This window comes from Chlorocebus sabaeus, chromosome 27 (genome assembly GCF_047675955.1).
Source record: "Chlorocebus sabaeus isolate Y175 chromosome 27, mChlSab1.0.hap1, whole genome shotgun sequence".
Lineage (NCBI taxonomy): Eukaryota > Metazoa > Chordata > Mammalia > Primates > Cercopithecidae > Chlorocebus > Chlorocebus sabaeus.
The window spans coordinates 2244134-2256740 of NC_132930.1; the positions used below are offsets into that span (position 1 = coordinate 2244134).

The 12607-nt window shown below is 40.3% G+C and overlaps 1 protein-coding gene across 7 annotated transcripts in view; it reads left to right on the forward strand.

Annotated features, from left to right (window-relative positions):
* Positions 1–12607, forward strand: part of TEC (tec protein tyrosine kinase) — a 141312-nt gene that overhangs the window by 107240 nt on the left and 21465 nt on the right. For all 7 annotated transcript variants that reach the window (XR_005243932.2, XM_008017460.3, XM_073012418.1 and 4 more), the window contains 2 exons: positions 2713–2778; positions 10857–10911. Coding sequence is in view for 6 of the 7 variants with exons in the window: in XM_008017460.3 (XP_008015651.3) it covers positions 2713–2778; positions 10857–10911 (121 nt within the window). In the remaining variant the exon portion in view is untranslated. The remainder of the gene's footprint in view (positions 1–2712; positions 2779–10856; positions 10912–12607) is intronic.

The following is a 12607-nucleotide window of genomic DNA, read 5'->3' on the forward strand; positions in this document are numbered from 1 at the left end:
AAGATCATCTGTTGACATTCCCTTAATATTTTTGGACCTGGAGGAAGAGTACAAATGAAAATCCACATAACATATATGTAAGTATTTAGAAATTATAAATCAAGCTAACAAACTTTATCCTCCAACTTGACAAATACCCTTTCATAGTGACAAGAAAAGCATGGTTTGGATTTAGAACTCTGTGCCAGAATGTTGCAGTGCATAGCAAGCTGGCTCTGGGGGCTACCTCTCTTCTTTCTTCCCTCCTGCTCTGGCTCTATCTCTTGTGTACCATATGGATCTTCCAACCTGTAAACCCACACTCTTACCACGCGGCCTGCAAAAGCTATCCCCCATCATGGCCACACCTTCGGCCCCAGTGAAAGGGAATGCACATGGCCAGCCAGCACAGTTTGCTTTTTGGAAGATGGACCCAGTAGAAGGCCCATGTAGGCCTTGGAAATGAGCAGGGAATTCTGGGGTCCTAGTTACCCAGAAAGGAGCATGGGAACGTAGGTCAGAGGGAATATGCACTTTCACAGAGCTCTCAAAAGTGTGGGGTCAGAGCAAGAGCTTCTCTGGCCCACGTGTAAGGATGGAACCAATGATGTAACTCCAGTTTCCCCTGATTAGCGCTAATACTTATTTTTACAGTTGATTTGTTCAAATCAGGACCCACACACTGCATTTTGGTTAATATATCTCTTATGTTTCTCTTATTCTACATTTTTGATTTATTGATGAAAGCAGGTCATTTAACACTAAAATGAGCCATAATCTAGATTAAATGTATTGTTTTCTTGTGCTGTCACTTAATATGCCTGTGTTTCTTGTATTTCTTATGAACTGGCAAGTAGAGCTAGAGGCTTGATCACATTAGAAGGTGATATCTGGCTGTCCTACTTTTAATAATGCTAAGATTGCTTAGTGGTTCAGGTGTCAGCCTTGCTCCTCTGTCATAAAGTTCTTCATCGGTGTTTACCCTGATGATTTGGGAGTTCATTAATGATTCTTTCTTAGAGTCATTATTTCATTAGGGATTACAAAATGGTGATTTCCTAATTTTGTCATTCCATCTGCATTTACTAGTTCTCTAAAGAAGAACTGCCTCATCTACCAATTCATGTAGTTCATGAAGGAAAGGAAAGATGAAATTTGGATTCTTAAACTTTTACTGATTTTCCCAATAATGAGTTGATGACTGAGCTTTCTCTTGTAATAACAATGGTAACCAACAGTTTATTTTTAGTGTTATTATGGATACTTATATATTTGGTTCCAATCCATTGCCACCACTATTCTTTTTGCTTGAATTGGCCAATTTTAGGTCGATGGTAGCTGTTTTTGGTAGAGGACCCTGTTAGTTTTTCTTTCCTACTTTCTGGCTCAATGAAATGACTCAAGTTATCTTGTATTTTTTGGGGGGGGGCCAAACTTACAATTTTACATTTTTCTTTTCTTTTTTTTCTTTTCTTTTTTTTTTTCTTTTTGAGATGGAGTCTCGTTCTGTCTCCCAGGCTGGAGTGCAGTGGCGCGATCTCAGCTCACTTCAACCTCCGCCTCCCAGGTTCAAGTGATTCTTGTGCCTTGGCCTCTGAAGTAGCTGGGATTATAGGCATGTTCCACCATGCCCGGCTAATTTTTGTATTTTTTAGTAGAGACAGGGTTTCGCCATGTTGGCCAGGCTGGTCTCGAATTCCTGGCCTCAAGTGATCTGCCTGCCTTGGCCTCCCAAAGTGCTAGGATTACAGGCGTGAGCCACCGCACCTGGACACAATTTGACATTTTTCTAAGGAGGACTGGCTCCTTTTAGTCACAAATGATACATAGGGACAGAGGTGATGCTAAGATTCTAATTGCTGCTGGATTGCCATTCCTTCTAGGCCTTTCTCAGTGCAACGGAGCTACCTATATGTACACGTGTGTGTGTGTGTGTGTGTGTGTGTATTATGAGTTCTTACTAATACTTTAAATTCAAATTTAAGATTATAAGGTTTCTACTGAATTTTTAAATTTTATATGTGTATCTCTTTTCTTATGCTGAAAACCTGAGCTCCTACTGACCTGAGAGTGCATCTTCAATTGTGATGTGTGTAAAAGTCATTTGGGGTAAAATTGGACCTTTTTTGACCTGACATAGGTCTTCTCAATTCACGTTGATTGGGTTATGACCCAAGAATTTGCTGTTTTAACAAGTGCCCCAAGTGATAATGACCGAAAGGCCAGGAGTTATCCTTTGTGAAACTATTCTATAAGAACTATTGAGGTATTAGAGTGGTGGGTGTTTTTAATCCAACACTTTGACTTTTCTGAATTAGTGGTTTCTTTAACGCATATCACCAAAACTGTGAATTCTGGAGAAGTATTGTGGAATGTTGGAGGAGCACAGGACCTAGTCACAAGTCCAGAGTTCGAGTTCTGGCCCTGTTGCTGGCTAACTTTAGGACCTTGGGAAAAAAAAATCCCATAATCTTTCTAAGCTTTAGTTTCCCCACCGGAAAATGGGTACGATAATGTTTGCCTAACCCAGAATTTTTGTGGGCACCAAAAGTGAAAGTACTTTATAAAATGTCAGATGAATTACAGATACTGAATTTTGAGGGGTCAGCTAGTCTTTCTTATAAGCTTTAAGCAATATTATGCTTTATTTCAAAAGGCAATAATCGTTCTTTCTTTTAATAACCTCCCAGTAAAGTAATCTTAGTTTATCTAAAGTACTTTTCTTATTTCTAGGAATGAAGGATATATCCCAAGTAATTATGTAACGGGAAAGAAATCAAACAACTTAGATCAATATGAGTAAGTAAATGTTTATTTTGTGAATGGAAAATCAGAAAGTTTTCATTTTCCTAATTATGTAAGGCATTTTGAAGATTAATGGATATCTTTCATGATTCTTTGAAGGGAATGGGTGCTAAAATAGCCTTAATTCAGTTGTCTGATGTGGTAAAAGACTGAGAATTAATCTCTATAATATATTTTTCTTGAAGGTACTGTGTGAATGGAGTTACATAAGCTTATGTACATAAATTACATAAGTATAATTGAATTGATTTGAAATAAATCACAGATTAGCTGACTTTGAAATACAGATCATGTCCATTCATTCAGGACATAAGAACAGTTTCCAGAGTGGAAATGTTAATAAGAAAAAATTACTCAAATCAATTAGAGTTGACCTTTGTCAACATTAGTATATTTCATTTCAATCGTTTTACTATTTTTCAAGATAGAATCATACTTATTTCCTCATACACTTTAATATCTTTGAAAACATTTTCCTAGCTACATTTTATTTCATTTGATCATAAATTTATTAAATATTTCCTGAGATCTTAGCATGTATCAAGCATTATGTGTGGCCTTAGGGACATAACCAGGCAGATGGCAAATGGATGTCCAATAATTTATGTAATCATTTCCTTATTTGTGTGGTTTAGGTTGTCTTAGGCACCTTTTCTACATTAAAAAAAAATAGGGTAACTTCTTGTTTCTTATCTTAAACTGGATCTCTAAAATCTATGTGCTGGGCTAAAGGCTATACATGAACATTGTGAAGGCTCCTGACGCATGCTATCAAATTGCTTTCCAGATAAATTGTATTATTTATATACCCACTAGCAGTGTATTGGCTAAGTTGTAATGTGAGGCTTATATACATCAAATGCTCTTTTATTGTCATTCTGAGATGGTGTATTGATGCTTCATTCACCTCCTTAGAAACAACAGCAACAACAAGCTGTTTCCTTTCTTCATGTCACTTGCTATACTATAAGTATACCTTAACATCTAAGAAAGGGTTAACAAATTCAAAAAACCACAGTGCTTAGTGGGGTATGATCCTCAAAGTAATTTTAGAAGTAGGAGAGAGTATAAACAACATATAAATAAAGTAGCATTTCTGCTCTTAAGTCAAATAGATTTTTGGAAAACTTATAAAATCATTAGAATTAGGGAAGGTGCTAAAAGGTGAAAACTTGGGCCTGGTTTTAAAGTGATAGCGTGGAGAACTGATTGAAATTGGGGAAAGAAGATGCTTGGAAGCCAGATAATCCTTATCTAAATATGAGAACTCCTTTTATGACTCATGTGATTTCAAATGAGGCTTTTCAATACTGAAGTTTATGATTTATGGCCACGAGTGTTTCAAATGTACCTTAATTTGGAAATTTTCTCTCTTCCGAGAGGTTTTCTTCCTCTGCATAACTCTGGACGTCAGTCTCCAGCGTGGGAGTGCCACTGCATTCTCTTCAGAGGCCAGGGAGTCCACATGGCCTTTGTACCATGCCTGGTAGATGACCAAAGGGAAACCTGTTCCCATGAGGGCAGGCAGAGACCCTATTCTGTCTTCCTACTCCATGTTCTGTTTTGCTTTGTTTTGTTTTGGCCACAGCCCATCCTGTAACACAATTGTATTAGTCAGGGTTCTCTAGAGGGACAGAACCAATAGGATAGATGTATATATAAAAGGGAGTTTTTTAAGGAGTACTGACTCACAATCACAAGGTGAGATCCCACAATAGGTCATCTGCAAGCGGAGGAGCAAGGAAGGCAGTCTGAGTCCTAAAGCTGAAGAACTTGGAGTCCAATGTTCGAGGGCAAGAAGCATCCAGCACGGGGGAAGGATGGAGGCCAGAAGACTAAACCAGGCTAGTCTTTCCACGTTTTTCTGCCTGCTTTTATTCTGGCCGTGCTGGCAGCTGATTAGATTGTGCCCACCCAGATTGAGGGTGGGTCTGCCTTTCCCAGTCCACTGACCCAAATGTTAATCTCCTTTGGCAGCACCCTCACAGACACACCCAGGAGCAATACTTTGCATCCTTCAATCCAATCAAGTTGACACTCAATATTAACCATCACAACAACTTAAATGTTCTCAGGAATTTACAAAAAAGAAAAAAAAAAAAAAAAAAAAAAAGAAAGCCTCTGACAGCTGTGCAGTGAATAGTTCTTCTGCTGTTTGCTTGGGCCCAGGAGGAATCCCAGGCCACAGACTGTCACTGGGCTGAACTCAGGATTTCCAGGCCAGCAGCTCCCAGTGTTATCAGTAACCTAGTTCTAACTTCCATACCCAGTCAACAGTGTAGGGAGGAGAAGATCACAGAGATCAGTGCTGGAAAAGAAAGCGGATTCATTGTGATGGTTAATAAGAAGATGTTCTTGGTGGGAAGACGGTAAAGGGAGAAGGTGACAGAAATGAGAGGGCCCTTAGGACTGGAAAAAGCTTAGGATAAAGGCTTTGAGTGGGTGGCATAGTTAGAAGGGGCAAAATTAGAGAACAAGCTAAGGTGTATAACTGGTTGGTTTTATGTTTTTCTTTTGTTTCTACCTCTTGTCTTTTCATGATTTATTCTCACCCATTCTCAAAGCTTGGCAAGGGTCTGGCCTTCCCTGGTTAAAATATGAAATGCCCTCAAACTTCTTCTTTCCTTATTGACATTGCTATTTTGGGGTAACTAGCTAATCTGAAAAACTAATTCACATTAGGGTTTTAATATCTAAGAACAATCGACAAATGACCTACAAATTCAAGAACAATCGACAAATGACCTACAAATTCAGGGCCTAATTTCTAGATGTATAGTTCATTCATCAGAAAGTATTAGCCTCTAATAAAGCTTTTCTGTGGCGTGCTTTTTTTAAAAAAAAATCCCTACTCTTCAACCCACTGCTTTCGAATTCCTTCCTTCCTTCTTTCCTTCCTCCCTCCCTTCCTCCTTTCCTCCCTCCCTCCCATCCTCCCTCTGTCTCTTTCTCTCTCTCTTTCTCTTTCTTTCCTTTCTTTCTTTCTTCTTTTCTTTTCTTCTTCTTTTTTTTTTTTTTTTTTTTTTTTTTTTTGTAGACAGAGTCTTACTCTGTCACCCAGGCTGGAGTCTAGTGGTTCAATCTCAGCTCACAGCAATCTCCGCCTCCCAGGTTCAAGTGATTCTCCTGCCTCAACCTCCTGAGTAGCTGGGATTACAGGTGCCCACTACCACACCCGGCTCATTTTCATATTTTTAGTAGAGACAGGGTTTCAATATGTTGGCCAGGCTGGTCTCAAACTCCTGACCTGAAGTGATCCACCTGCCTTGGCCTCCCAAAGTGCTGGGATTACAGGAGTGAGCCACCTCCCCCAGCCAAAGGTTTTTCTTCCAACCGTTGTATCAAGGGAACCTGCCCCAAATAATTCATGTAGGTTCTTTTCTATTTCCCTAAGTGTCGGCCGGTCTGAGAAATAAAGGGAAAGAGTATGAAAGAGAGAAATTTTAAAGCTGGGTGTCCAGGGAAGACATTACATGTTGGTAGGTTCCGTGATGCCCCCTAAGCCATAAAACCAGCAAGTTTTTATTAGCAATTTTCAAAAGGAAGGGAGTGTACGAATAGGGTGTGGGTCACAGAGATCACATGCTTCAAGGGCAACAAAAGATCACAAGGCAGAAGGTCAGGGCGAGAGCACAAGGTCAGGGTGAAACTAAAATCACTAATGAACTTCCACGTCCCACTGTGTACGCATTGTCATTGATAAACATTTTAACAGGGTTCAAGAACAGAGAACCTATCTGACTAGAATTCTCCAGGCTGGAATTTTCTAATCCTAGCAAGCCTAGTAGTGCTGAAGGAGACTAGGACATGTTTCATCTCTATCTACATCTGCATAAGGCAGACACTCCTGGGTGGCCATTGCAGAGGCCTCCTCTGAGAATGCATTCTTTTCCCAGGGCTGTTAATTAATATTCCTCACTGGGGAAAGAATTCAGCTGTTTTCGGTAATAAGAGAAATATGGCTCTGTCCTGCCCGGCCCACAGGCAGCCAGACTTTAAGGTTATGTCCCTTGTTCCCTGAAAATCGCTGTTATCCTGTTCTTAAGGTGCCCAGATTTAATATTGTTCAAATGCACATGCTCTACAAACAATTTGTGCAGTTAACGCAATCATCATAGGGTCCTGAGGTGATATACATCCTCAGCTTATGAAGATGACGGATTAAGAGATTAAACTAAAGACAGGCATAGGAAATCACAAGAGTGTTGATTGGAGAAGTGATAAATGTCCGTGAAATCTTCATAATTTACGTTCAGAGATTGCAGTAAAGACAGGCATAAGAAATTATAAAAGTATTAATTTGGGGAACTAATAAATGTCCATGAAATCTTCACAATTTATGTTCTTCTGCCATGGCTTCAGCCGGTCCCTCTGTTCGGGGTCCCTGACTTCCCACAACACTGTTGGGCCCTCTTTCCCCTGTCTCCCGACTGCTGCACTGGCAATATGGTTGTTCCCAGCATTGAAATTAGGAACAATAGGTTGTTCCCAGCATTGAAATTCAGGACCCATTGATTGGTGTAGCAGTAGGCACATTTTAACCTCTTAGAATCAGTTTTCTCATCTTTAAAAGAACAGTAGGAACCATTTTAGTACTGCACAGGCTTTGAGACCAGACATTTGGTTCAATTTTGGCTTTTCTGTTTCCTAGCTGTATGCCCTTGAGATCTGTTTTACTTCTCTGTTTCTCAATTTTTTCATTTGCAAAACAGCAGTGATAATACCACTTAACCTCCTAAGAGTTGTGAGGATGAAATGAGGTAATAAATGTAGCATGCTTAGAGCAGCACCTGATTGCTGTGGCTTGGATCTGGAGACCTCGCCAAGTCTCATGTTGAAATTTGATCCCCAGTGTTGGAGCAGGGGCCTGCGGGGAGATGTTTGGATTATGGAGGTAGAGCTCTCTCTCATGGTGAATGACTTGGTACCATTCTCAAGGAAGTGAGTTCTCACTCTTAGTTCCCACGAAAACTGGTTGTTGAAAAGCCACGCCTGTAATCCCAGTATTTTGGGTGCTGAGATGGGCAGATTGCTTGAGGTCAGTAGACCAGTCTGGCCAACATGGTGAAAATTAGCTAGGCATGGTGGCGGGTGCCTGTAATCTCAGCTACTTGGGAGGCTGAGGCAGGAGAATCTCTTGAACCCAGGAGGCGGAGGTTGCTGAGATCGCGCCATTACACTCCAACCTGGGCAACAAGAGTGAAAAAACTCCATGTCAAAAAAAAAAAAAAAAACCAATTAGCTAAGCGTGGTGGCATGTACCTGTAGTCCCAGCTATTTGGGAGGCTGAGGCAGGAGAACCACTTAAACCCAGGAGGTGGAGGTTGCAGTGAGCCGAGATCACGCCACAGTACTCCAGCCTGGGTGACACAGCAAGACTCTGTCTCAAAAAAATAAAGAAAAAAAAAAAATCCTGGTGCCTCTGTCTTCTCTTGCTTTCTCTATCTTATCGTGTAATGTCTGCACACCAGCTCCCTTCATTTTCAGACATGAGTGGAAGCATCCTGAGGTCTTTTTCAGATGCTGGTGCTGGCACGATGCTTCCTGTACATCCTGTAGAACCATGAGTCAAATACACCTCTTCTCTTTATAAATTAGCCAGCCTCAGGTATTCCTTTATAGAGGTGTATGGTATCTGTGTCACATTTTACCTGTGTGTGTAATTCTTCCTGATGGGAGAATTCAGGGGAGCCACTGTTGTCTTTTTTTTTTTTTTTTTTTTTTCTTGCCTGGAGGTAGTCGCAGGAGAGGAGAAAGAAGCCACCAAGAACTGAACTGTTAGAAAATCCCGACCATGAGTTAATTCATCTATTTGTGTATGACTCCTTCCTCCTTTCTGTCTTTCAACAGACACTTAAAGGTCTGAATTGATATCCCAAAGAAGGGAACATCCTTTCCAGGGGACTTGTCAACGCCCTAAAAATGACCCCTCAGAACAGGATTTTCAAGAGCCTTCCCTTTGTGCAGTAGATTCCTTCTTTCCTCCTTCTGAGGAGCTGGAATACAGTAGATGAGGCAGGGGCCTCCTCCTTTCTCTAAATATCTTATGTCTAGTTTCCTCTTGAGAGCTACAATTTCGCTTCACTGATTTCTTATATCTGAACCCAAGATGAAACCACCTTTGCTTACTCTTATTGTGAAGATGGACTGGATCTTCTGTTTTTAATAACTTTTTCTCAATCTCTCAAATCCTGCTACTTTATAATTCATAATTAAAGCTCCAGGTATGTTTCCTTAGTTAATTTTTATGAGTGTTTTTGGCACTTGATAAATGTTTCTTTGTATCAGTGGAAAGGCATTAGGGACAGAATTCTATTCTCCTAATTTATTATATTTCTCAATTGCATTCAGAAATGTATTGATCACAACTGCAATTTTGTTGAACTTGGTCTCATTTCATAAAACGGGGTCCATGTAATGAGATGTTGACAATTCTGAGGCCTGGCTCAACACCTCAGATTCCAATTAAAATGTCTAACAGTCTAGCTTGGATGGAGGCTGTAATTTGCATTTGGCTACTACATAAAAGAATCTGGACAGAAAAAGATCTTGTATTGTCTTTTTTGTTCTTTGTGTTTTTCCCTTCTTTAGTCAGGGAAGGCCTATGTTTCCCTGTCTTAGGGTTTTGCTGGGCCAAAAGGAGGTGCTGGTTCTCTTATGGAAGGCTGAAGCAGTACTGGGAAATTTAAATGTCCAGAGGAGCTGAGCTGATTTTATAACATTTGAAGTCTCAGGGTATATGACTGTGGTGGAGAATTCCTTGCCAACGAGTAAGGATCTAACAAAATAAGTTTAAAACCAAAGGCCAAGGAAAAATTGTCTAAGTTCATGTTCTTATGGCCTGTTTGCTTAAATCACATGGAGGGATCGATTATGCTGGGGAAAGTACAGAGAGGCGAGTATCCCTAAGGATGAGGTGGTTAATGACAGCATCAAGAAAAGGGCTTTCCAAAGGATAAGAAGAGGTACAGGACCAGGCATGGTGGCTCACGCCTGTAATCCTAGGATTTTAGGAAGCCAAGGTGGGCAGGTCCTTTGAGGCCAGGAGTTCGAGACCAGCCTGGTCAACACGGTGAAACCCTGTCTCTACTAAAAATACAAAAATTAGCCAGGTGTGGTGGTGCACGCCTATAATTCTACTCAGAAGGCTGAGGCAGGAAAATCGTGTGAACCCGGGAGGTGGAGGTTGCAGTGAGTTGAGATTGCGCTACTGCACTTTCGTCTGGGTATCAGAGCAAGACTGTATCTCAAAAAAAAAAAAAAAAAGAAGAGGTACAGATTGGCAGGGTCTTGGGATGTGGCACAGGGTGGTTGAAAGATCTCATGGGAGGGAAGACCAGCTGATTGGTCATGGCAGACATTTCTACAATAGAGTCTTGGGCAACCACAGGACTTGGGGCTCTGCTGGAAACCAGAAAGTCTGAAGACCCAGGAGGCCTGTGCTTATGTTTTGTTGTTTCTTTTTTCACTTAGGACCTTTGTGAAATTCATTGAGGGAGCCACCATTATGACTTGAGATGAAATCTGCTGCCATATTGATAGGAGGAGGGCTTGGAATAAGCCTTAGTTTGGAATAAGATTTAGTTTGAATTAAAGACAGTAATACAAAGTGACACTTCCTGCATGTTTGAGTCAGTGGAGTAAAATTCATTCTTGCCGTGATTCTAGTAGTGAAAAATTGAAAATGATTTTTATGTTGAACAGTGAAGAATAGCTTAAATAAATTATGGCACAGGCATACTATCATATGTAGACTTATATTGATTTGCAAAAATATCCTATAATGTTATATGAAAAATTCAGATTATAGTATAGCCTACGTAGTTTGATCTCACTTTAATAAAACATAAGAATATGGGCATACATACATGTTTTCATAGAAATATGGGTAGAGAAAGTCTGGAAGTATATACATCAAAATTACTAGTTGTCTGTTATTGAAATTATGAGTGATATCTTGTTCTTATTTGTTAGATTTATTATTAATGAGTGGAATTACCTTATTAATTCTGAAAATAATAAAATATGTCCTAAAAACCTGAGGCCTGAAATGTATTGTTTTTTCTGTTCAGATGGTATTGCAGAAATATGAATAGAAGCAAGGCAGAGCAACTCCTCCGCAGTGAAGTAAGTGTTTGTACTTGTGGGTTTGGCTTAAGGGCAAATAAATTTTAATGAGTCCATAATAAGTAGTTCCACATATCTCTCTTTCTAAATTTGTTCAGCAGTGAGCAAGTCTATGCAAACTATTCCCAGAGGCTGAGGGAGCTCAGAGACTGAAGAAAGAGGCTGACAAATTCAGTTTCTAGAAAGAAATATTTAATAGGGACTTATAAACAGAAGTAATCATGGGTGGCCCTGTGGCGCCTCAGGGCAGTTATCCCCACACCTGCCCTCCAGAAAGTATTCTTTATATAGCAAACTTTTAGGGTAAAACATGTGCAGCTGGACATGTCTTTAGCCTTTCTTACCAGCACATGTGACCACTGGTGAGGTTATAAGCATCTTTCATAAGCATCTTTATGAAAGCATTGTTTAAACACCTTGCTGCAAACACCTTGGTAAGTGGGGATCGAGCACTGGTCATCACTGTGGTTTCACTTCAAGGTTACATCACTCTTGCCATGTAACAGGCTGTTTTCCTACTTGCTACCCCTTGAAACTGGCCCTTACAATTTCATATGCCCAAAACCTTGGTAAAATAACCAGTGTGGTTATTGTAGCAGTGGTTTCCCCAGTATGTCCTGTTACAAAAGAAAACATAGCTTATTGAACTTATGCAAGAAACTATATTGCCACAAAATAAGAATACTCACAAATAGCTTCCAAATTTTGGAGAAATCAGGTAGAGAGAATAGTTAATACCTCAGTTTGGCTCTCAAAATTATACTTTACTCAATTGCTGTAAGCTTTAAATAGTTCAGAACACACAAAAACACAGTTTCTTGACTCTTCTTCAGAGTATCAGCCTTCCACACAGGTTGTTGTCCATTCACCTTGGAACTGCCATCCACAAACCAAGCAACTCTTGCTTGGTCAGTTGAGAGCTGTTTATTGGGCACTGTAGAATCCAGCAGCTACTCACACAGTTCCAGAGTCAGTCTTTGGGTTAGAGAGGCTCCCTGCTCATGAGTGTCTCCTCCTTGTACCCACCAGATAGTGTGATCCTGTATGAACCATTTCCATTTTATGATGGAACTCTTTTAGATACTGCTATCTCCATTAGAGTGTTCCTCTGACATCACCTGAGACAGCACGGATATTTCAGGTGTCAAGAGCATTTTATGTTCTTCAGTCGTAGATGTGGCTATAGTTAGCATCCATAGCAAGGCAGTAAATGCCCCTCTAGTAGAAGTTCTCTAGTCCAGAGTGCCAGTAGTTGTCACTGGGAGGTGCTAACTGGCTTTTGCCATAAGACCTAGTAACACTCAACAAAAGACTATCAGGTAGAAAATTTGTCCCTACCAGCATTCCAACTTTCTCTACACTATGAGCTTGGACAGTCATACTGGCTCCCATTTATCATGTCCAATTAATATTGCTTGAAGGGCAGGTTTGCATGCCCTCTATTTTACAGTAGAAGAAATATTCCCCAGTCAAATACAATGTTCATTCCCATAAAACATTTAGATAAAGGAGACACAGCTACTTTACATAAAACCTGTTCAAACATTCCAACTTTCATAGTCTTATAAACCCTTATGTTTTTATGTTTTAGTCCTAGGAACTTCTCTTCTCTACCTCCAGAACATTTTACCCTCTGTTGTGCAGAAGGCTTTAGGTTCCCAGCAGGGGGTTGAGCCAAGGGACCCTGGCCCTTTTG